This window comes from Eulemur rufifrons, chromosome 2, assembly GCF_041146395.1.
Source record: "Eulemur rufifrons isolate Redbay chromosome 2, OSU_ERuf_1, whole genome shotgun sequence".
Classification (NCBI taxonomy): Eukaryota; Metazoa; Chordata; class Mammalia; order Primates; family Lemuridae; genus Eulemur; species Eulemur rufifrons.
In genome coordinates this window covers 9,464,678-9,488,582 of record NC_090984.1, presented here as the reverse complement: position 1 = coordinate 9,488,582, position 23,905 = coordinate 9,464,678, and the positions used below count along the sequence as shown (strand labels likewise).

Here is a 23,905-nt window from a genome sequence, read left to right as displayed (position 1 = left end):
TCCGGGCCATCTGTGTCTTCTTTTCCTCCCTAAACGGAACCCCTTACTCTCTGGCCTATAGCCGTTTAATTGCAAAAGCCAGGCAGTTTGTGGGAGACCGCAAGGCAGCGACCCCTTTCATTTACCGCTGAGAGGAGAGTAGAGGGGCGGCTGCGACAGGGTAATAACCCTACCCCCACCCTAGGAGCCACAGCCTACAATCACATCTTTTGACCCTTCTTCCCCTCTGTCCTGAGACAGCTCTAAAAACTTTAAAAGCACTTCTGCCAGGTAGCATCTGGCCAGGGTAGCCCCTCCTGGCCACTCAGAGAGGGCGCTCCTGTCCCTTCAGAGGGACTAAATGACTTGCCCCAGGTCACACAGCAGGAGTCCAACAGGCTGCCCCGGCGCTAGGGGGCGGAAGTAGGAGAGAGCTGGCAATGTCCCCATGGCCTTCACGGCGGTAGCAGCAATGGGGTGCAGCCAAGCCCCACAGCCCCAGCCCCTGAGCCCCGTCCCATCCCAAATGGAGAGAGGGGGAGCGTTGGGGTGGGGTTCCCCAAGTGCAGAGTAAGACGTGGCTAGGAAAGCCTTGCCCACCCCTTCCACGTAGAGGGGATAGGAAGGGGCGAAGCAGGAGAAGTGTCCCGGTCCCGCGCAGACACACATGCGCTCGCCCGGGTTCTTTAAACGCCCAGAAGAGGAGCGACGAGCGCGGCCGAGGGCGGGGCTGGGCTCAGGTCTGGTCACATGACCTGCAACGAGGAGCTCACGGCCCCTACCCCACCAGTGGGCGTCCCCCACAACGCGTGGTCGACCCTCATTGGCCATTGGTGCGGCCAATAGAAATCGGCCATCTGGGAACCCAGCGTTCCGAGGCACAGCCGAACCTGCTGAGCCGAGGAGGGTCCAATGGAAAGGAAGGGCCGTAGTCTCGGACCAATGATAAAGCGTAGGGGGCGGGCTCAAGGGCCGGGTCAGGTTGGTTTGAGAGGCGGGCGTGTATAAAGGCGCCTGGCGGGCAGCGGCGTCCGTCTGTACTGCAGAGCCGCTGCCGGAGGATCGTTTTAAAGGGCCCGCGCGCCGCCGCCCCCTCGGCCCGCCATGCTGCTATCCGTGCCGCTGCTGCTCGGCCTCCTCGGCCTGGCCGCCGCCAAGCCCTCCGTCTATTTCAAGGAGCAGTTTTTGGACGGAGGTAACGCCTGGTCCCGCCTCGAAGCCGCCCAGACGACGCGGCTGTCCCCCAGCCCGGATCTGCGTTGTCGTCTGTAATTACCGCTCAGAGGGCCAACGCGGTGGCCCCTGGGGACTACAGCCGCGGGCGATCCCTCCTTCTGTGTCCCCGGGGAGCGTGGAGGGCGCGGCGGCCTCCCGCGGCGGGAGTTGGGGTTCGCCCGATGATCTCTTAAGCTACTCGAGTTGTGAAACTAGACATTGGGGTGGGGAGAGTCGGGGGATCTCTTTCCCTGCCTCCAGCAGCTTGGGGCTCTAGGCAGATGTTTGGTGGGGGAGGGCGTACTAGCCCTGCTGCGCTGACTTAACTCTCTGACCCCCTAGATGGATGGACCCACCGCTGGATTGAATCCAAACACAAGTCAGATTTTGGCAAATTCGTCCTCGGTTCCGGCAAGTTCTACGGTGACCAGGAGAAAGATAAAGGTAAGAGCCTGAGAGTGGGTACTCAGATCCAGGAGGACTTCTTGGCGGAAGCTGTAGTCAGCATACATGCCTGGACAATCCCCCAGGAGCAGGGCAGGTGGAGGAAGGGGGAAGTCGTCTGTACCTCTGAGGTCTTAGGGCCCTTGGGGGGTCAGGGCCCAACAGTGACCTCACTGTGGTCTCATCTCAGGGTTGCAGACTAGCCAGGATGCCCGCTTTTACGCTCTGTCGGCCAGATTTGAGCCCTTCAGCAACAAGGGCCAGACGCTGGTGGTGCAGTTCACTGTGAAACACGAGCAGAACATCGACTGTGGGGGCGGTTACGTGAAACTGTTTCCTGATGGTTTGGACCAGACGGACATGCACGGAGATTCGGAATACAACATCATGTTTGGTGAGGGGCTGTGCCCTGGTGCTGACCTCTGTCCCTTTAGTTGGAGGGAGACTGGGACCCTCAGTTCCTTATAACCCGGGAAGGTAATGTTGTGAACATAGAAAGCACTTAAATAATTAGTTTTTCCTCTGGACGAGAAGGTAAAGGGATAGGTCACAGTTAGCAATTTATTGCGTTATGGTTGTGGATCTATGCTGTTTGTGTGATTATACATAGGTGTCTTCCAAATTTACAAATGAGGATGTTGAGTTCTAGAGCGTTGTTTTTTGTTTTTTTTTTTTAATTTAAGTCTCCGCCCATAGCCCCATCAGGGCAGAGTCAGGTTCTAAACCTCATCTTTTCAGCCTTGACAGACCCAAGTTTAAGAACTGAGTTTTCCTTTTGTAAATGTGGGTGGTGGCCTGGAAATGGTGAGCAGTCTCTGACTTCTTAACTTGATCTGCTTCTCGCCTAGGCCCTGACATCTGTGGCCCTGGCACCAAGAAGGTTCATGTCATCTTCAACTACAAGGGCAAGAACGTGTTGATCAACAAGGACATCCGTTGCAAGGTGTGCTTGGGGGTGGTTGCAAGTGGCTGTCAGGGGAGGCTCCGAGGCCAGCTTGGTGAGGGGGGCCACTCACCTCCTGCCCTCCTTAGGACGATGAGTTTACACACCTGTACACACTGATCGTGCGGCCAGACAACACTTATGAGGTCAAGATCGACAACAGCCAGGTGGAGTCGGGCTCCTTGGAGGACGATTGGGACTTCCTGCCACCCAAGAAGATAAAGGATCCTGATGCTGCCAAGCCGGAAGACTGGGATGAGCGGGCCAAGATTGATGACCCCACAGACTCTAAGCCCGAGGTTGGTGCTTGCGCAGGGGCTCTCTCCCTCGGAGGGTGTGGAAGACAGCTGGGCCACCTCTGACCTCTTCATGTCCACCCCCCAGGATTGGGACAAGCCTGAGCACATTCCTGACCCTGATGCTAAGAAGCCTGAGGACTGGGATGAAGAGATGGATGGAGAGTGGGAGCCACCAGTCATTCAGAACCCCGAGTACAAGGTGGGCCTGGGGGCTGTCAGCAGAGCTGGGCTCACAGTGGGGGGGGTGTGCACCTCACTCACCCACTCATCCTCTAATTCCCTTTTCCTTCCACAGGGCGAGTGGAAGCCCCGGCAGATCGACAACCCAGATTACAAGGGCACCTGGATCCACCCAGAAATCGACAACCCTGAGTACTCCCCTGATGCCAACATCTATGCCTACGATAGCTTTGCTGTGCTGGGCCTCGATCTCTGGCAGGTGAGACAAGGCGGGAAGAGGAGGATCCCTAGGGCAGCTCAAGTGGTCAGAGTCACCCAGGAGGAAAGGGACAGGGTAGGATTCAACCCCAGACAGGTCTGACACAAAAATGGTGTTTTTTTCCTGAGGTATTTTCTGATCTGTCTCCTTTTGAGTTCTTATTATGTGTCTTTCCTGGAATGTTTATGCAAATGAACATTTAACTACCCCTAATGATCTAGAGGGTGGTCAGATAACCCAATTAGAAAGTTAGCTGGGGCTGGGCATGGTGGCTCACACCTGTAATGCCAGCACTTTGGGACGTTGAGGTAGGAGGATCGCTTGAGGCCAGGAGTAGGACACCAACCTGTGCAACATAGCCAGACCCCATCTCTACAAAAAATAAAAAAATTAATCGTGCATGGTGGCACGCATCTGTAGTCCCAGCAACTTGGGAGAATCACTTTTCAGGAGTTCTAAGCTTCAGCGAGCTATGATTGTGCCACTGCACTCCAGCCTGGGCAACAGCAAGACCCTGCTTCTTTTTTTTTTTTTTTTTTTTTTTTGAGACAGAGTCTCACTCTGTTGCCCAGGCTAGAGTGACTGCCCTGGCATCATCCTAGCTCACAGCAACCTCAAACTCCTGGGCTTAAGCGATCCTACTGCCTCAGCCTCCCGAGTAGCTGGGACTACAGGCATGCGCCACCATGCCCGGCTAATTTTTTGTATATATTTATTTTAGTTGTCCATATAATTTCTTTCTATTTTTAGTAGAGACGGGGTCTCACTCTTGCTCAGGCTGGTCTTGAACTCCTGACCTCGAGCGATCCACCTGCCTCGGCCTCCCAGAGTGCTAGGATTACAGGCGTGAGCCACCACGCCCGGCCAAGACCCTGCTTCTTAAAAAAAAAAAAAAAAAAAAGGCATAAAATTAGCTGGGACTGAATTGTTCTGTTTTGGGCAGTGTAGTACCTTCTGTGCCTAGGACAAATCCTGGCAGGTAGCAGGTACCCGAGTAGTAACTAAGTAAGGGGTGTTGAGTCCCATATGAGGAAACTGGACTGCAGAGAAATGAAGTCAGTAGCCCAAGGTCACATAGGCAGGAAACGGCAGAGCTGGGGTTTGAACCCAGGCAGTGTGGCCCCACAATCTCCGTCTTTCTAGCTTCAGTGTCGGGAATGTTAACACCCTTCTTGGCAGAAGCAGGTGGCAGGCAACAATGTGTGGTGGTTATAGGAACATGGGTGGGAGCCCTGTCCAAAGCCAGGGCTAGTGGGTGTCACCTCTGACCACCCTTCCCTCCATTCCTCCCTCCCAGGTCAAGTCTGGCACCATCTTTGACAACTTCCTCATCACCAACGATGAGGCATATGCTGAGGAGTTTGGGAACGAGACGTGGGGTGTCACAAAGGTGGGGCCTGCTTCTGATTTTGGGGGGGCGGGCAGGGCTGCCAGGGGCACCAGGTGCTGAGGGGTATGGTCTATTCATGCAGGCAGCAGAGAAGCAAATGAAAGACAAACAGGATGAGGAGCAGAGGCTCAAAGAGGAGGAGGAGGACAAGAAGCGCAAGGAGGAAGAGGAGGCTGAGGACAAGGAAGATGAGGAGGACAAAGACGAAGATGAAGAGGATGAAGAGGACAAAGAGGACGACGAAGAGGAAGACACCCCCGGCCAGGCCAAGGACGAGCTGTAGAGGCCATGCCACCTGCCTCCGGGGCTGGACTGAGGCCCGAGTGCGCCCTGCCACAGAGCCGGCCGCGCCAAATAATGTCTCTATGAGACTAGAGAACTTTCATTTTTTTCCAGGCGGGTTCAGATTTGGGGTGAATTTTTGGTTCTGTCCCCCCCCCCTTTTTTTTTAAACTAGTGTTTTGTCTTGGATTCTCTTTCACCCCTCACTTCTGGTTCTCTTCTTTCTTGAGTGACATCTTTTCCTGCCTCTGTGCCCGTCTCTCCTCTCCAACGGGGGGGCAGTGGTGTGGAGAAGAAGCCACAGGCCTGAGATTCCACCTTCTCTCCTTCCTGGAGCCCAGAGGGGGGCAGGAGAAGGGGATGGCATCTCCAGTCCCCCAGCACTGAGAAAGAATTGGGGCTCTTCCCATTTCCCCCTTCCCTTTATCTTCCGCTGCCCCCAGGACTGGGCCACTTCTGGGGTGGGGCAGCAGGTTCCAGCTGGGCTCACACTGAGAATGTAAGAATTACAAACAAAATTTCTATTAAATTAAGTTTTGTGTCTCCCCCTCCTGCATCTCCTTCTGGGGGAGGACAGATGTCCAGGGATCCTGGTGGCTCAGGGGTGACTCCTGAGTAAGGCTCATTTTCCAGTTGCTGTTAAAAGGTTGGCTGAGTGTTCCACAAGATTATAGGGGCCTTTATTTACCTGATAACCCCAAAACCAATGAGATAATGACCTGCTGCTGTAAATACTCCATGTATAACTCACTGAATCCTTGCAGCTAACTGGTAAGTTTTGGTTCTTGTACTAGTCTGATTAAGACAACTAAGATCCTGAACTTAGGGGTTGGGGGCAGGGATTTGAACTCACATCTTGGCCACTATCACATACTTGTACATTTTATAGAGCTGTATGTACCTCTTGCATATTAAGGAGCAAGACTAGCTGGGCACAGTGGCTCATGCCTGCAGTCCCAGTACTTTGGGAGGCCAAGGCAGGAGGGTCACCTTGAGGCCTGGAGATCAAGACACACCTCTGCAACATAGCAATACCCTGTCCCTACAAAAAAAATAGTTTTGGCAGTGCACACCTGTAGTCCCAGCTACTTGGGAGGTTAAAGCAGGAGGATCGCTGGAACCCAGGAATTCAAGGCTCCAAGTGAGCTATGATCACCCCACCACCCTCCAGCCTGGGTGACAGCAAAGACCTCTGTGTCTTAAAAAAGAGCAAGACTACATAGCATAATAGCACAATTTCAAACATTTTTATACCAGCCAGGGGTGTTCAAAGATATTAATTCTTTTTATAATCAAGGAAATAGGTTCAGAGATGGTATGTAACTTGCCCAGTGACCCAGTCTTGAAGGGCAAGTTGGGAAAGAGGTGGACCCAAGGGAGGGAGCAGAGTTTGAAGGCCTGGACTACTGGGCCCACCTCTGTTGGGGTTCTTGAGGCTGCCGCTTAAAGTCCAGTGAGTAGGTAGGAGAATGGGAGGAATTCTCTGTCCCTTGTTGCAGCAGCGAGAGTTAAGAAGCTCTCCATTGGCCCTGGCTAACTGCTTGGGCATGGAGGGAAAAGCAACAGGAGTTGCAATTGGGCAATGGGTGAGGTGTCAGGTGACTGCCTGGCTTGGGTGAGTGGATGGGTATGCTGAAAAGAGCACATCTGGAGGTTAATGGCCAGTTCAGGACATGGGAATGTTGCCCCAGCCTCTGGTCTCTCTGCAACCAATTATCACTCACACACCAGCTCCTTACTGGGAGATCAAGCCAAGCCTCACCTCTATCCAGTTCCCTAAAGCTGCGGTCCCCAACCCCTGTGGCCTCCCCCATCCATGGAAAAATTGTCTTACATGAAACCAGTCCCCGGTGCCAAAAAGGTTGGGGACTGCTGCCCTAAAGCACCCCCCAGTTCTGGCAAACTAGCCCTCCCCCCCAACTCCCCCTATTCCTTAGATTTTCATGCTTCTCTTCCTTCTGGGTTCCTGTGGCCCAGCCCAACCCCTCTGGGAAGCCTCCAGGATTGGTGCATCTAGGGTGGGTTTATGAGAATTATGTATTCAGCATAAGGAGACATGAAAGTGAACATCTTCATTAACTACTTTTGGGGTCGGACTGGGGATAATGGGGTTAACAAATCAGTGGGAGCTGGGAACTAGAACTGTAGGTTCCTTTCAAAAATTCAGATCTCCCTCGATAATGAATGAAGTAGGCCACAAAATGCGCCTCCTGCACTCCAGCCTGGGCGCCAGAGTGAGACGCCTACTTTAAGAAAATGCTAAAAACATTTTTTCAGTCATTTTTGGTGATCTTTCCGGTATCCTTTCTAGTTTTGAGTAACTTTCACTTTCAGTGTTCTAACGGGTTACTGGCAGGGTGGCCAGTCCAGAATAAAACTCATTTGAAAAGGCAAAAATCATAGAAAACGATATTTATGGAAGAAACACAAACGTCTATAACAAATACAGGTACATGAAAAATTTTGTTCAACGTCAATAAAGAAACTCATTTGGGCGTGGAAGTGGGGACACTGGAACCATTTTGTGGCCACATGACGTCACCGCTAACGGGCATGGCGTCACTCAGGAAGCCACGTGACAAGTGTGCGGGCAGAGCAAGAAGCCCCGCCCCTCCTGCGGCGCAGAGTTTGGTCTGCGCATGCCTGGCCTAAGAAGTCTCTCGTGCGCATGCCCAAAAATGCCAAGAGGGCGCGCGCAGGTCACGTGCGTTGGTGGTCAGCGCGCGCATCGCCTGCCCCGGAAGCGGTAGGCGCGCAGCGCGGCTGGGTGCTAAGATGGCGGCGGCGTGAGTTGCATGTTGTGCGAGGTTCCTGGGGCCGCCGCGTCGCTCGGGCCCCGCCATGGCCGTCACCATCACGCTCAAAACGCTGCAGCAGCAGACCTTCAAGATCCGCATGGAGCCTGATGAGACGGTGCGGGCCGGGCCGGAGCCCGGGGGCGGGAGCCACGGGTGCCAGGGGTGGGGTGGGGGCGGGGAGGCCGGGATCCCAACGGGAGGGGTAGGGAGCATGGCTCGGGCCCAGCCCTGCCCTGCCCTTCCCCCCAGCCTGTCGGACTTTCCAGGACCCCCCACCATGGTCCCTGGCCCAGCCCCTGGCGGCTCGGGCGGCGCTCTTGGGCAGCTTTCCGGGCGAAGCCCCACCCCCGAGGCGCCCGCCAGGGCCCGGCTCCGATGTCAGCGCTCTCGCGGGACGCGGGAGCCACAGGCTTAGATTCCCGGGCAGGCCAAGCTCTCGGGAACTGGGGCTCCGCATTCCCAGCTTTGCAGGCGTCTCCTCCGGACGTTGGTGGGTGAATCTGGGAGTAATGACGAGGAGATGCTGAGCGGTAACGACAGCGGCGATGATAGTGATAATAAACGGTCTCAGTCTTAATAGTTTTGGTGGTCTGTGTTTGTTGGCCGTTTATTCCTTATCAGACACTGAGCGTGTTAGTGTTTTGCTGATGTGCAAAATGGGGCTGTCATTTGGGAACTCTGACTCTTCGAATTTTACAGATGTGGAAACCTAGGGGTTAAAGAACTTTGCCACGGTCACATAAAACATGGAATGGCAGAGCTGGGATTCAAATTCGGTTCTGCCTCATGTGAGAGCCCGAAGTCTAAACATTGTGCTGCCTTTTTAGCTGAGAGGAGAATTAGGACTTAATAGAACCATATTGAATATCAAATTGTATACTTGGCACTTTTTGCACACCTACCCCACGAGAAAGACATTGAAGTCCACTTTTTTTTTTTTTTCCTTGAGACAGAGTGTTCCTCTGTTGCTCAGGTTGGAGTGCAGTGCGCTGATCATAGCTCACTGTAACCTCAAATTCTTGGTCTTGGGCTGGGTGCAGTGGCTCACACCTGTAATCCTAGCACTTTGGGAAGCCTAGGTGGGAGGATCGCCTGAGGTCAGGAGTTTGAGACCAGCCTGGGCGCGAGACCCTGTCTGTACAAAACAGAAAAATTAGCTGGGCATGGTGGTGTGTGCCTATAGTCCCAGGTACTTGGGAGACTGAGGCAGGAGGATCACTTGAGCCCAGGAGTTTGAGGTTGCAGGGAGCTATGATGACACCACTGCTCTCTAGCCCAGGCAACAGAGTGAAACTATCTCTAAAAAAAAAAATAAAAAATTCTTGGGCTCAAACAATCCTCCTGTCTCAGCCTCTGGAGTAGGTGGGATTACAGGTGCACACCACCGTGCCTGGCTAATTTTTCTATTTTTCATAGAGATGAAGTTGGCCACGTTGCTCACTCTGGTCTCAAACTCCTGGTGGCCTCCCAGAGTGTTGATTACAGGCATAAGCCACCATGCCTGGCCTTTAAGTGCACTTTTTGTAGAAAAGGAAACATTTTTTTGATCAGCTCAACTGTTTGACTTTGGACAAGTTATTTAACCTCTCTGTTCTTCAGTTTTCTCAAATATAAAATGAGGCCAATGATATCTATTTTATAGTATTATGAAGCTTAAAAAGTATATGTATACATTTACTGTAGCTAACTATCAACTTAGAATGCCCTCAGTAAACACTGATCACTGTTACTGTCAAAGGTCACCAGTGTGGAAATGGGGGGCCCTCCTTTCTGCCCTGTATTTCTTATACTTTACACCACCTAAGTTACTTACCTGCTTTTCTTCTCACATTAGTGTTCTCTCCCTGAGAACAGAGGCTTATATTTTGTTCCCTGTGATGCTTCTCCTTGCTATCCCGGCTTGCAGGCTCTGCCCCCTAAACTAGAAGGGAAGAGAATTTGGGGTTTGCAATGATTGTGTGTACCCCTCCATTCAGGTGAAGGTGTTAAAGGAGAAGATAGAAGCTGAGAAGGGTCGTGACGCTTTCCCTGTGGCTGGACAGAAACTCATCTATGCCGGCAAGATCCTTAGCGATGATGTCCCCATTAGGGACTATCGCATCGATGAGAAGAACTTTGTGGTTGTCATGGTGACCAAGGTGGGTGACATGTGCTAGCTAGGAGGGTGGGTGGATTAGCCCGGCAGCTGGCAGAGAGCCTGTGTGCCCAGGAGCGATTAGCTATGAGCAAGGCGGGGCCCCAACAAGGCAGGATGTTGGGGTCTGATAGGGATACTGACACCAGCTCCCTTTTTCTTGCTGTCACAGGCCAAAGCTGGCCAGGGTACCTCAGCACCCCCAGAGGCTTCACCCACTGCTACTCTGGAGACCTCCACTTCCTTCCCGCCTGTCCCTGCCTCAGGCATGTCCCATTCCTCACCTACCGCCAGAGAGGACAAGAGTCCGTCAGAGGAATCGGCCCCTACGACGTCCCCAGAGTCTGTGTCAGGGTAAGGCAAGGGCAGCGGCCTCAGCTTGGGCCCTGGCGTCCGAGCACATTCCAGCGCCCACACACGTGGTCCCACACACCTGGAGGGAGGGCAAGCCACCAGAAGCCAGGGTCCGATTTCTCTCTCTTGAATTTGCAGCTCTGTTCCCTCTTCAGGTAGCAGCGGGCGAGATGAAGACGCGGCCTCCACGCTAGGTGGGTGGGTGGCCCCCAGGGCAGAGGCAACTGGGTGCTCCAGTCATCAGTTGGGTCTTGTCTGTGTGCGGGAGGGCCTGGGAGCTGCCCATCCCTTTTCCTGGTGACCCAGGTCTTGCTGCTCCTTCCACAGTGACTGGCTCTGAGTATGAGACGATGCTGACGGAGATCATGTCCATGGGCTACGAGCGGGAGCGGGTGGTGGCCGCCCTGAGAGCCAGCTACAACAACCCCCACCGAGCCGTGGAGTACCTACTCACGGTGAGGTGGGGCCACCGCCTCCTCGGGAGGCCTTGAGGGAGTCCCTGGGCCTCAGTGCCTTGCTGGGCACTTGGGGAGGCAAAACCTGCTCTGAAAAGCCTTTGGGTAGTGGTTCCAGCCACTAAAGGCTTCCCGTAGGAGGCTGGCTGTGCACGGGGGGTGGGCCGATGAAGGGCAGGGCCAAGGCCTCCCCTGTCTCCTGCCGGAGTATGGAGGGAGTTAGTGGGAGGTGTGTGCATTAGAGCTGAATAGAACCCCTGACAGGGAATTCCTGGAAGTCCCGAGCCAGAACACGGTTCTGTCCAGGAGAGCCAGGTGTCTGAGCAGCCGGCTACAGAAGCAGGTGAGCAGGCGGGAGCTGTACACATGGGGTGTCTGCTCACAAGGCACCGGACTCCCCACCCCCTGGGAGCCTGGCATGGTGTCTGACCACACCCTTTCCTGCTGCTAGCGGGAGAGAACCCCCTGGAGTTCCTGCGAGACCAACCCCAGTTCCAGAACATGCGGCAGGTGATCCAGCAGAACCCGGCACTGCTGCCTGCTCTGCTCCAGCAGCTGGGCCAGGAGAACCCTCAGCTTTTGCAGGTGCGGTCCCCGGGGCAGAGGGAGCCAGGGTGGGCACTGTTTCCCTGCCCGGCAGGCACCACAGCCCACAGTGTATAGTTTTCTATGCCAGGACAGACTCTCTACGACCCATGCTTCTTGTGACCTGTTTTGTAACCCCCTGTGAGGTATGGGTGCCGTTAATAGCACACACCACAGAGGACACCAGAGGCTCAGGGCAGCCTGTCCTGCCCAGAGTCGTGCAGCTGGTGGAGTATGTCTGGGTCCTGGGCTTGTGCTCTGGCTCCAGCTCCACATACAGCTGACACTCTGTAAATGTCCGTAAGATTCTGTGGCAGCACCCAGAACAGCCGTGTCCCAGTTGGCTCTGGGACCACTGTGCTCAGTGAGTGCAGTTCCATCCTGCCCTTGAAGGTTCACAGGCAGAGTGGGTGCAAGCAGGGTCCTCGTGGCCCAGAGGAGTGTAGCACATTCCCCCAGGTCCTCTGTGAAATGTCCCCCTCTCCTGGCTCGGGACCCACCATCTGCTGTTTCTCCCCTCGATTTTCTCTGTTCCTCGTGCCATCTCCTGCCCACCTCTCCTCTTCATCTGCACTCAGTGCTCCTCCTGGGGACCTCAGTCCGTGTGGTCACTCCCAGACGTGTGTGAGCAACCCAGGCTTCGCTGAACACCACTCACCTGTAGCCAACTTGACATCTCTGTGAAAGTGCTTTTTAGGCTAGACATGGGGCCAGGTGACTGAAAAAGCACTTTCTTGTTTGATGTAGATGAAAGTAGAGAAGGTTGTAGCAGAACCTCCAGATACCCAACACCTGGATACGTTAACCTTCCTAAATTTCCCCACTTCACCGTCCCCACCATGGCTTCCCATTGCACCAGAGCAAAGTGGGTCTGGGTCTGGCTCCGGCTCCGGCCTCGGCCTTCCCCTCTGGTCTCATCTTCTGCCGCTCCCCCCTTCCTTGTTTTACTCTGTTCTTGCCCTTGAGTCTTCTGTTTTTGGGATTTGCCCAATGCATCCACCCCCAGGGCCTTTGCACTTGCTGTCTGCTACCTGGAGGAACCCTTCCCTCCCCATCCCACAGACTGCAGGCCCCTCTCCCTGGCCCTCAGCATCTTTCTGGCCCAACTTCTACAGTTGTCTAGTCTGTTTATTTGCTCACTTACAGCCCGTCAGCTCCACTGGGGGGGGCGTATCCCCTGCTGTGTTTGGCCGATATATCGGCACCTCTAAATATTTGCTGACTGAATGAGAAAACAAGGGCTGTGATGGCGACCTGGGGAGAGGGGACAAGGGCTATGGCACCATCCCTTCCCCCTTTTCTCCCACAGCAAATTAGCCGGCACCAGGAGCAGTTCATCCAGATGCTGAATGAACCCCCCGGGGAGCTGGCAGACATCTCAGACGTGGAAGGTGAGGTGGGCGCCATAGGCGAGGAGGCTCCACAGATGAACTACATCCAGGTGACGCCGCAGGAGAAAGAAGCTATAGAGAGGGTAAGAGGCCTGGCCAAGAGGTGACTGCAGGGGTGGGTGGGGTACCCCCACACCACCTGCTCATAACTGCCTGTGTCTTCCCACAGTTGAAGGCCCTGGGCTTCCCGGAGAGCCTGGTGATCCAGGCCTACTTCGCGTGTGAAAAAAACGAGAACTTGGCTGCCAACTTTCTCCTGAGTCAGAACTTTGATGATGAGTGATGCCAGGAGGCCAGGCCGCCCGCTACCCCCCACCCCACCCCCACTCCACGAAAGTTTTATAAAAGAAAAAATATATATATATTCATGTTTATTTAAGAAGTGGAAAAAAATCAAAAACTTTAAAAAAAAGAAAAACCAAACATCCCAGCTTCCCATCCTCCGAGAGTGGCCTTCATTCCCATCTCGGTCTAAGAAGATCCGGGCCAGACAGCTGTCCCTGTCCTCCTCCCCAGCCCAGCCTGCTCAAAGGAGCTGGCAGGATCAGGAGGCGACAGATGGGCCCCTCTTGGCCTCTGTCCCAGCTCCCTGCAGCCAGATGGAGAGGCGGCTGCTTGCTTACCCATCCCCTGACAGAGCCCCTGAGGACCCCCTGCACCACCCCCTTCCAGGATGAGGGGAAGCTGGAGCCCCAAACTTCGATCCACCATTGGAGTGGCCCAAATCTTTCCATCTGGGGTGAGCCCTGAAAGGCCCAAGGCCGCCTCCCCAGCCTGGCCTTGGCCTCCAGCTTGGAGAAGGGGTAACATCAGCTCAATGTCAAGGCCACCCCCACCCTAGAACAGACTGTGTCTCTGATAAAGGTTTTAAAGTGAATAAAGTTTTAAAAACCAGCCCTATGATCTGTGCCTGCTGGGGAGTCCCACACCAGCTTGTCTGGGTCTGGGGCCTAGTTGGGCACAGGCAATATGGGAATGCCGAGAAGGGGAGAGGGCTCCCAGTGTCTCCTCCCCCCGGAAGCTGTCACATTCCCAGGCAGTGTGCAGAAGCCCCAGTTCAGCCTTGCAAGGGCTGCTTCTCCTCACCTCCACCATCCTCACCAGTCTTGTTTTGGCTACACTTCCCCCCTGGTAATTGGCTAATTACTGGAGATTAATGTTGGTAAACAGAAGCCTTCTTCTCTTCTGCCATCTGCTCCTCCATTATTTGCCCATCGTATTCCCCTTTCTCTCCCCCGAAAGTCCCAGTCGGCATGGCCTAGAGTCCCCCTGTAAGCAGAGCTGCGTGGGGGATTGCCCAGCCCCAGATGCCGGGGTAGGAAGCAGGGGGCTTGGAGGCGCACCTTGAGAGAGGATGCAGAGCTCTTCAGGAGACTTGTCAGGTGGCAGGCTTTATTGGGAAAGGACAAAGCTCAGGAGCTGGGTGCCCCAGAGGCTGCTGGGTCCTGGGCTGCAGCAGCTTCCATTGCAGCAGCTCTTGCCTCCTTCTTCTTTCTTTGTTTTTCCTCCTTGAGGCGTTTGCGTTGCTGCTTCTCTAGGTCCTGCAACAGCTCCTGAAAGCGGGCACTCCTTGGGTCCACGTGGTAGCCCAGGCGCTCCTGGGCCTCAGCCTGGAGCCGAGCCCTCCTCTCCTTGTCTGCCTGTGCCTTCTCCCAGCGCTCCCGCTGCTGCTGCCGCCAGTTCTCAATCATCTGTGGCATTTTGGCCATGCACTCTGCAATGTGCTGCTCCCTGCAGGGGAGGGAGGGTGGGCCGTGAGGACAGCCACATTCAGCCAGGGCAGAGCCCATCCACCCACATCCTACCCACAGACCTTTGCCCACAGCTACCTCTCCCAACTCCCCCATGGAGATTTTTTAAAAAGTGGGAGTGGGGGGCAGTGGGAAGAAGACTAATCACTGCCATTCACTGTCAGGAAAGGTCCCTGACAAGTAAAGAAATAAGAAGAGATGAAGAGATAGTTACTTGTGCATGAACTTGATCACAGGGTGGGTTAAGTTCTCAGGGGCCAAGGCCAAGTCAATTCAACATTTCACTGAGCCATCTGAGTGCCACACACCATGCTGGGCCACTCCTATAGATAACCTGCTCCATTCCACAGACATCACAGAACACCTACTGTATGCCAGGCCCAATTCTAGGAACAGGAAGGAAAGCAAGAAATAGACATTCCCCTCCAATCCTATGAGTTTGTAGGTACCAGTCACAGCCCCATTTTTTTTTTTTTTTTTTTTTTTTTGAGACAGAGTCTCACTCTGTTGCCCAGGCTAGAGTGAGTGCCGTGGCGTCAGCCTAGCTCACAGCAACCTCAAACTCCTGAGCTCAAGCGATCCTCCTGTCTCAGCCTCCCGAGTAGCTGGGACTACAGGCATGCGCCACCATGCCCGGCTAATTTTTTCTGTATATATTTTTAGCTGTCCATATAATTTCTTTCTATTTTTAGTAGAGATGGGGTCTCGCTCTTGCTCAGGCTGGTCTCGAACTCCTGAGCTCAAACGATCCGCCCACCTCAGCCTCCCAGAGTGCTAGGATTACAGGCGTGAGCCACCGCGCCCGGCCCACAGCCCCATTTTTTAAGGATTAGAAAAGTGAAGCTCTCAGGTGTAAACGGGGGCGGGGGGGGGGGCGGTAAAAAAAAAAGTGAAGCTGGAAGAATTAAACCCTATGTCAGGGTCACCCAGGTGGGAAGGGGTAGATGAGAGATCCTGCTCCACCTTGCACTGCCTGAGTGACTCCACCTCCCCAAGGCCCGTTTTCTCATCTTTAAAATGAGGGTACTTATTGGATGGGGTGTGCACTGTCTGGGGGGGACGGTCACACTTGAAGCTCTGACTCTGCTGGGGCGGGCAAAGGCAATATATGTAACCTAAACATTTATGTCCCTGAAATATGCTGAAATAAAAAATAAAATAAATAATCAAATGAGGGCAATCCCCCCTTCCTCTTAAGGCACTGGGAAAACAAGAAGTTTAAACACCAGGTACACAAGAGCTGCTCTCCCCCCACCCAGAAGTGGCACCCTCTGGATGACCTTGGTCTTCTATTCTTCCCTCAAACGTAATCCTTCAGATCTGCCTCCAAATCCAACCTCTCTGCTTGGTTCCAGGCCCCATGACCTCCCTGCCTTCACTTCCCACTTTTCCCAGCCACATTGGTCTCCTGGCTGTTCCTTAAGGCACATCCTACCTCAGGGCCCCTGCACTGGCTGTTCACTCTACCGGCAGTGTCCTCCCCGAGATCCCCCCAAGGCTATGTCTGGGTTACTTAGATCTCTGCTTAAACATCACCTCCTCAGGGAGGCCTGAGAACTCCAAGTTGCCCTCAAGCACGCACTCTTCACCCTGTTTTATAAATATCTTCCTGGTGGTCCTCTTTTGCCCTCTGAAATTATCTTGCCTGTTTCGTTCCCTTCTGGGACGGGGCGTTGCATACTGTAAGCGCTCAGTAAAGATTTGCTGATGAATGATTAAATGGACTTATTTAGGGTTTGTTTTGCAGCGGGGTGAGTATGCACGTGAACCTACAGCATGCAGACCCCACGGCTGCCTGCACACACGCACCTGTCCCGACGCTTCTGCTCCTCGGCCAGCTGCTGCACTCGCAGCGACTCCTGCATGGCCGCCAGGCTCGGGTACCACTCGCGCTCCTCGGCCTCCAGCTCGCGCAGCTGCTCCCACGACGGCCACAGCGAACCCGGGGCCACCCCCGAGGCGTCTCCGTGGCGCCCGAACTGCTTGGCCGCGTGGCGCGGCCCCAGCTGCCAGCGCGGGGTCAGCAGGTCCTCCGGGTCTGGCCACCAGGGTCCCGGCGAGCGGCGCGGGGGCGGCGGCGCCCGGTAGCCACGGAAGCCCGGGCCCAGGGTCGCCGCCACCCCAAGCAGGCTACGCACTCGTCTCGCGGGCGCCGCCATCTTGGCCGTGCGGGGTCCTCACGGGCCGGCCGGGCTGCCCGCGGCACTGCCTGAGCGCTGCGTCCGACGGGGCCCAGGCTGGGCGCCCCTGCTGCCTCAGTTCGGGGAGGGGGGAGAAGGAGATAATAAATAGTTCATACGTCAAGTTTAGCTTTACATTTTATTTAAGCAGTTATTTATTAAAAACCTAATTTTAATTTTAGATACTTAAAATACCATTTAGGGCTAGGTGCGGTGGCTCACGCCTGTAATCCCAGGATTTGGGGAGGCCGAGGCAGGAGGATCACTTAAGGCCAGGAGTTCGAGACCAACCTGAGCAAGGTAGTGAGACACCTCCCACCTCTCCCCACAGTCTCTGCAAAAAATTTAAAACTTAGCAGAGTGTGGTGACAGGCACCTGCTGTTCCAGCTACTCGGGAGGCTGGGCCAGGAGGATTGCTTGAGACCAAGCGAATCCCTGTCTCTAAATAAATAAATAGCATTTACATTTTTATTTTAAAATTTAAATGTTTTAAATTTTATTTTAAACAATATAAATACGTATTTAAAACAAATATTTCAATTTTAAGTTCTATCTACATATTACTTCCTATTTTAATTTAAATATTTAAAATCCATTATAGATGTTTGTTTGTTAGAACATTTATATTTTATTATTATTATTTTTTGAGACAGGATCTTGCTCTGTTGCCCAGGCTGGAGTGCAGTGGCATCATCATAGCTCACTGCAGCCTCAAACTCCTGGGCTCAAGTGACCCTCCTGCCTCAGCCTCCCCAGTAGCTGGGACTACAGGTGTACGCCACCACACCCAGCTCATTTTAAAAAAACTTTTTTAGAGATGGTGTCTTGCCGTGTTGCCCAGGCTGGTCTCAAACACCTGGCCTCAAGTGATCCTCCTGCCTCGGCCTCCTAAAGTGCTGGGATTACAGGCATGAGCCACCACTGAAGGGACATACTTGAGGCCTCTTTGGAAAATACAATCTGCTGTCACTGGTCCACAGTGTAAAATATATTTTCGTATTGTATTTAGTGGTGGAAAAAAAATTGAAAAAAAATCTCTGCTTGATATTGCCCATGGTATGAATAAACTATAATTATTCCATCAGCCTGGTTTAACAGGCATTTAAGCTGTTTCTAATTTTTCTTGATTGCAGAAGTGATGCTGCAGTGAATCTCCCTGTCTCAATGTGGGTATGAGGAAGTTTCCCTGGGGCGCATGCTCAACAAATGCAAGTCTTTTCCCATGGTTTGCTGAGGGCCAGATAGCCAGTGTATGTAAGGGCCAATGAATGAAGGGGATTGAGGGAGGAAGTGAAATGAAGAGCTTTAGGCAGGGGCCAGCCATGCAGGCCTTATAGGCCATGGTGAGGGGTTTGGGTTTTATTCTAAGGCAAAGAGAGCCATGGGAGGTCTTTGAGTGAAGACTGATGGATATGATTTACAATTCTCCTCTGGCTGCTGAACAGAAAAAGACATTGAGTGGGTCTATATGTAGAAGCAGGAAAAGCCATTAAGAAGTGGAAGCGGGCTAGGCAAGGTGGCTCATGCCTGTAATCCTAATACTTTGGGAGGCTGAGGCGGGAGGATCACTTGAGGTCAGGAGCAAGAGCGAGACCCCCATCTCTACCAAAAATAGAAAAATCAGCTTGGCACGGTGGCACGTGCCTGTAGTCCCAGCTACTCGGGAGGCTGAGGCAGGAGGATCGCTTGAGCCCAGAAGTTTGAGGTTGCTGTGAGCTATGATGACGCCACTGCACTTTATCCCAGGCAACAGAGTGAGACACTGTCTCCAAATAAATAAATAAATAGAACAAAATAAAATGCCACAAATCTTTCTATTAAAAAGGGTGCAGAAGCGAAAGATGAAACTTTTCTTGCCTCCTATGGTGCTTAGAAAAGCACAATCTTGAAATCAGAAGGCTGCAGGTCCCCCACCCCTGGCGGCACTCTGATGTCAAACCAGCCTGGGTTGAGTTTCAGCTATGGCCCAGGGCTCTGCATACAGCAGGTGCCAACTGGTGCTGAAAAAGGGGCTTTCTGAGGGCAGGCCTTAAATTAAGGTAAATTTCACACAAGATAAAATTAACTAATTTAGCCAGGCATGGTGGCAAGTGCCTGTAGTCCCAGCTACTTGGGAGGCTGAGGCAGGAGGATCGTTTGAGTCCAGGAACATAGTGAGACTTTGTCTGAAAAAAGAAAGAAATTGGTTATGGAGAAATAAACTTCGGGTATGTATGTACAGAGGAATAGCTTCAGCAGTGAAAATGAAGGAACATGACATGGAGGAAAGATGATAGTTACAAAGATGCATACATGATAATGCCATGTATATTAAGTTTAAAACACACAGAGCAATTCTATGTATCTGTTTTTTTTTTGTTTTGTTTTGTTTTGTTTTTTGAGACAGAGTCTCGCTCTGTTGCCCGGGCTAGAGTGAGTGCCGTGGCGTCAGCCTAGCTCACAGCAACCTCAAACTCCTGGGCTTAAGCGATCCTACTGCCTCAGCCTCCCGAGTAGCTGGGACTACAGGCATGCACCACCATGCCCGGCTAATTTTTTGTATATATATATTTTAGTTGTCCATATAATTTCTTTCTATTTTTAGTAGAGACGGGGTCTCGCCCTTGCTCAGGCTGGTCTCGAACTCCTGACCTCGAGCGATCCACCCGCCTCGGCCTCCCAGAGTGCTAGGATTACAGGCGTGAGCCACCGCGCCCGGCCTGTATCTGTTTTTTTAAAAAAAATCTTTCCATGCTCAAACTTAAAGAGCTCTGCACTCTTGCATAGCTGCATAGTATTATGGGATTGTACCTGGGGAGATTGGAAAATAAGAATAAAAGAGTGTGGGTGGAGGGAGTGTGGAAAGGGGAGAGGGTGTGGAGGGACGCGGAATGGGGAGGTAATGGGGCAGGTTGTGCAGGGCTTGGTGGGCCTTGAGAAGGACTTTGGCTTTTGTCTCCACGGAGATGGGAGCCATGGAGGGTTCTGAGCAGAGGAGGGACGTGACCCAACTCAGGGGCTCACAGGCGCCCTCTGGCCGCTGTTGGAGGAATAGAATGTGGGGGTGAGGGCAGGAGCCCCCACCCGACAGGGGCGGAGGAGAGTGCATTGATCAGGAGCGGGTGAGAAGCGGACGGATTGCGAGTAGATTCTGAAGTGGACCAGACTTGCTGTCATATAGGATTGGGGGCGGAGGGGAGGAGTCAGGAAGAGAGGGGTCAAGGATGCTGCAAAGTTTGGAGCCTGAGCACCTGGCAGGACCGGGCTGCCGTTAACTGGGACTAGAGGACAGCGGAAGGACACGCTGGGGGACTTCCAACAGCTAGGGCGGAGCGGAGGCACCCACGCGCCTCCAGGTGGGGGGTCTGCGAGGCAGGTGTTCTGGGCGCTGCCGCCGCGCAGTCCCGGGAGCCGCCGCCAGAGGGCGAGCGCGTCCCACAGCTCCGCGGAGGGAAGGGCGCGGGAAGGGCCGGCCCGGCAGCTTCTCACGGCCCGCGGCGGCCTCGCAGCTCCTCACCTGGGTGTGAGATGGAGGTCGGCGAGGTGCCAGGACCGGACCAGGACCCCCCACCCCCAGGCGGCGCCTCGGGGGCCCCAAAGCCTGGGACGCGGCTCCTACCCACTTTATGTACTTCCAGCCCTCCAACCTCTACCCCCTACCTGGCTGTTCCCAGCAACATGCCATTTCCTCCGAGAGGCCTTCCCTGACCACCCTGGAGACAGGATCCCTGGCCCCGACCCCCACGTGAGGCGCATCCCATTTTAATATCTTCTTAACACAAGGCTGTGAAATCAACTTAATTGTCTTTTATTGTCTGTTTTCTGCACAATGTAAAATCCAAGGCGAGGACTCACTTTCTGGCCTATATTAGGTGTTAAAGAAAAAAAAAAAAAAAAACCGGCAGCAATAACCTTGTTTCCTTGTTTTAACTGAGGCAAGGTCTTGCTCTGTCGCCCAGGCTGGAGTGTGATCATAGCTCACTGCAGCCTCCAACTCCTGGGCATAAGTGATCCTCCTGCCTCAGCCTCTCAAATAGCTGGGACTACAGGGTCTCGCTATGTTGCCAAGGCTGGCCTTGAACTCCTGGGCTCAAGTGATCCTTCTGCCTGGGCCTCCCAAAGTGCTAGGATTACAGGTGTGAGCCACCACACCTGTAATGTTAATCATAGTGATTCATGGTGCTACTGTGCATCAGCCTGTTTAAGCTCCTTACATAAATTATGTCCTTGAGTTCTCAGAACAACCCTATAAGGTAAGAACTAAGGAAGCTGAGGCCCAGAGTGGTTAAGGGATTTGCCTGAGGTTGCACAGCCAGGAAGTTGCAATCCTGAGTTGGAAATCCAAGAAGCACAGCTACACAGTGTGATTTTGCTAAACAGATGAATGGGGTCTCAGGGCTGGAAAAGCAGCCACTCAAGGCTTCAGGCATTGTGCTCCTGTCCTCAGACCTGTCTTTTCTGGTCACCACAGCTCACACACCACAGGCCCAGCCCCCGTGTCCCCCACTGGGCTGGGAGGAGGTGTGGGAACCCAACACATTTGAGTTTACTTTTTTCTCCCCCACTGTGGGTTTACAGAGGCACCACCCAGGCTGCCCAGGTGGGGGCAAGTGATTAAAAGCCGGTCCGGAGCACCCAGACTCCACTCACCAGACAGCAGGGTCAATTGCCCAGGACCTTGAGCCCAGTCCCAGACTGACAGACGGACGCACAGACAGGCAGATGCTCCTTGGCCGGCTAGCCGCTCTCCTGAGCCTGCTTAGTGGGGTCCCACTGCCCACGGGCTCCGGGGGACCTGGACTCCAGCCCTGGGCTGCAGCCGATCAGACCTGGGCTCTGGACCGAGGGGCTCCGGCCCCCCAGGTGCCAGCCCCTGCCCTTGGCAGCTGGAAGGCCTTCTTGGGCCTGCAGAAAACCAGGCGGCAGGAGACAGACACCCTGCAGCATAGGCAGGGAGTGGCCACTGCCCTGTCTCTGCCGCTGGACCCTCAGGAAGCGACCCAGCAGATGTGTAAGGCTGTGCCCTTCATTCAGGTGAGCGGGTGGCTATCAGGAGAAGGAGAGGGCTGGGCCTCAGCACTGGCAGAGGGCACCTGTGTCCCCAGACAGATTTGAGTTCAAGTTCTGTATCCTCCACCTAAATGTCTCTGAGCCTCAGTTTCCTCCCTTGTAAAATAGGGCATAAGCCTCTCCCATGGGTGGGGTGGGCACAGTTGTCTCCATCCTAGTCTGGCCATCACCACCCTCCCTCCCCAAGTCTAATTTTCCATTCAGGAGCCAGAAGGTGCCTGTGAACACCTGAGTTGGGTCACATCTCTCTTCCCCTCAGAACCCTCCATAGCTCCCACCTCACTCCGAATAAAAGCCCAAGTCCTCCTCATAGCCCACAAGGTCCTGCCCTCTCGGACCCTGTTACCTCCCTGATTTGACCTCCCCCCACTTTCTCCCTCACTTACTTCACCCCTAACACACCAGCCTCTCTTTCCTCAGACATGCCAACTTTCTATTCACCCCAGGACATTTGCACTGGCTGTGCCTTTTGGCTCAAGTGCTCTTGTTCCAGCCAGACAGCCTATGGCCCTTTCTCTCACTTCCTTCAGATTTTTACTCAAATGTCAATTGTTTAAAAATGTGGGCCGGGCGTGATGGCTCACGCCTGTAATCCTAGCACTTTGGGAGGCGGAGGCAGGAGGATCGCTTGAGGCCAGCAGTTCGAGACCAGGTGTATCTGAGTTCAAATCCTGCCTTCATTGCTGATTTCTGGGTGACTGAGGGTGGGTCAGTCACCTCCCCTTCTCTGGGTCTCAAATGGAGTTAATAATAGTGGAAGATTCACGCCAAGTGCTTGAGACCCTGCCCAGCAGGGCCAGGGCATCAGTTCCCAAGACCCCTTGGCTCAATCTTTGCTCAGCAAACCTTCATTGAATCTGGTTTTTGTTTTCATTTTTGTAGAGACAGAGTCTTGCTCTGCCACCCAGGCTTGCGATCATATCATAGCGCACTGCAGCCTCCAACTCTGGACTCAAGGGAGCCTCCTGCCTCAGCCTCCCTCCCAAGTAGCTGGGACTATAAGTGCTCACCACCACGCCCAGCTAATTTTTAAAATATTTTTGCAGAGATGGGGTCTTGCTATGTTGCCCAGGCTGGTCTTGAACTACTGACTGCAAGTGATCCTCCTGCTTTAGGACTCCCCAAGTGCTGGGATTACAGGAGTGAGCCATCATGTCTGGACAAAGCTAACATTTATTGAGCACCAACTGTGTGCCAGGCAATGGGCTCCTGCAATACTGCTATCCCTCAGCCTTGGTGGTGGTAGCGGCTTCCTACTGGTGCCAATCCTTAGCCCACCTTATCATTACCGCTTGCTTGGTGTTTCAGCCCTGCTCTTCCCTGGGTAGCAAATTCCCTGAATTAATCCTCTCAGATGAAAGCCCCAGAGTGATTTGTTCTTTTCCTAGTTGAACTTCAGTGATTTTACAGGTGAGGAAACAGAGGTCCAGAGAGGTTGAGAAATTTGCTCCAGGCCACACAGCCAAGAGATGGCAGAGTCAGGATTCGAACCCAAGCAGCCTGGCTCCAGCACCTATGCCTCTCAGGATGGGGTGGGTGGAAGTGGGCAGGCAACTGTTCTCAACACTGTGGCCCCAGACTCCACTGCCCTGACCTGTGTCCCTGCCTCTGGCTGCAGGTTGTCTCCCGACCTGGCTGCACGGCCGCCCACCTCCGCAATCACCTCTGCTTTGGCCACTGCTCCTCCCTCTACGTCCCCAGCTCGGACGCCACCCCGATAGTCCTCTGCAACAGCTGTGGGCCCTCCCGCAAGCGCCGGGCACCCGTGGTCCTGTGGTGTCGCAGCAGCAGCCCAGCCGCCCGTCGGCGGGTGAAGATATCCACCGTGCTCGTCGAGGGGTGTCAGTGCAGCCCGAAGGCATGAGCTGTGCATCGCAGATGTGCACCCAGAGACATGCACCTTGGAGAGATGGGGAGAGAAGGAGGGAGACACACCAAGAAAGACACCCACCTGAGTGGTGTTCCCTGGGTCAAGACACCAGCATGCAGGGATAAGTAGACAGGTCCCCAGAGTTCCCACCCTGCTCCCAGGCATAGTAGACACAGCCCCAGTCATGGGGATGGACGACTAGTAGTTATAGTGCACTCTTATTAACCACTTACTGTTTGCCAGCCCCTGTGCTGAGACTTGGATGGGTACTAACTTGTGTAATCCTTGCAGCAGCCCTAGGAGACAGTAGATAACGTCACCCCATTTTACAGATGAGAAAACCAAG

The 23,905-nt window shown here is 53.8% G+C and overlaps 4 protein-coding genes across 5 annotated transcripts; 3 read left to right on the top strand and 1 right to left on the bottom strand.

Annotated features, from left to right (window-relative positions):
- Positions 1 to 1,012: 1,012 nt before the first annotated feature.
- CALR (calreticulin) lies at positions 1,013 to 5,539 on the top strand. Its single transcript, XM_069477659.1, has 9 exons — positions 1,013 to 1,174; positions 1,537 to 1,638; positions 1,829 to 2,032; positions 2,487 to 2,581; positions 2,671 to 2,880; positions 2,966 to 3,079; positions 3,176 to 3,319; positions 4,617 to 4,709; positions 4,792 to 5,539. Exons 1-9 carry the CDS (start codon positions 1,084 to 1,086, stop codon positions 4,990 to 4,992), a joined length of 1,254 nt encoding a protein of 417 aa, XP_069333760.1. The 5' UTR covers positions 1,013 to 1,083; the 3' UTR covers positions 4,993 to 5,539.
- A 2,190-nt stretch (positions 5,540 to 7,729) lies between these two features.
- RAD23A (RAD23 homolog A, nucleotide excision repair protein) lies at positions 7,730 to 13,701 on the top strand. Of its 2 annotated transcripts, XM_069477626.1 has the most exons (9): positions 7,730 to 7,904; positions 9,766 to 9,927; positions 10,096 to 10,277; positions 10,416 to 10,471; positions 10,605 to 10,732; positions 10,997 to 11,075; positions 11,184 to 11,317; positions 12,627 to 12,791; positions 12,878 to 13,701. In XM_069477626.1, the coding sequence occupies exons 1-9, from the start codon at positions 7,833 to 7,835 to the stop codon at positions 12,989 to 12,991; spliced, it is 1,092 nt and encodes a 363-aa protein (XP_069333727.1). In that variant the 5' UTR covers positions 7,730 to 7,832; the 3' UTR covers positions 12,992 to 13,701. The 2 variants fall into 2 exon arrangements, with proteins under 2 accessions (XP_069333727.1, XP_069333737.1); XM_069477636.1 differs by lacking the exon at positions 12,627 to 12,791.
- Positions 13,702 to 13,706: 5 nt separating this feature from the next.
- Positions 13,707 to 16,624, bottom strand: GADD45GIP1 (GADD45G interacting protein 1). The gene is made up of 2 exons (XM_069477649.1): positions 16,269 to 16,624; positions 13,707 to 14,439 (listed from the first exon to the last, which is right to left on the bottom strand). Exons 1-2 carry the CDS (start codon positions 16,616 to 16,618, stop codon positions 14,121 to 14,123), a joined length of 669 nt encoding a protein of 222 aa, XP_069333750.1. The 5' UTR covers positions 16,619 to 16,624; the 3' UTR covers positions 13,707 to 14,120.
- Positions 16,625 to 21,341: 4,717 nt separating this feature from the next.
- Positions 21,342 to 23,553, top strand: DAND5 (DAN domain BMP antagonist family member 5). Its single transcript, XM_069495092.1, has 2 exons — positions 21,342 to 21,653; positions 23,308 to 23,553. The coding sequence occupies exons 1-2, from the start codon at positions 21,342 to 21,344 to the stop codon at positions 23,551 to 23,553; spliced, it is 558 nt and encodes a 185-aa protein (XP_069351193.1).
- The last annotated feature ends 352 nt before the right edge of the window (positions 23,554 to 23,905 follow it).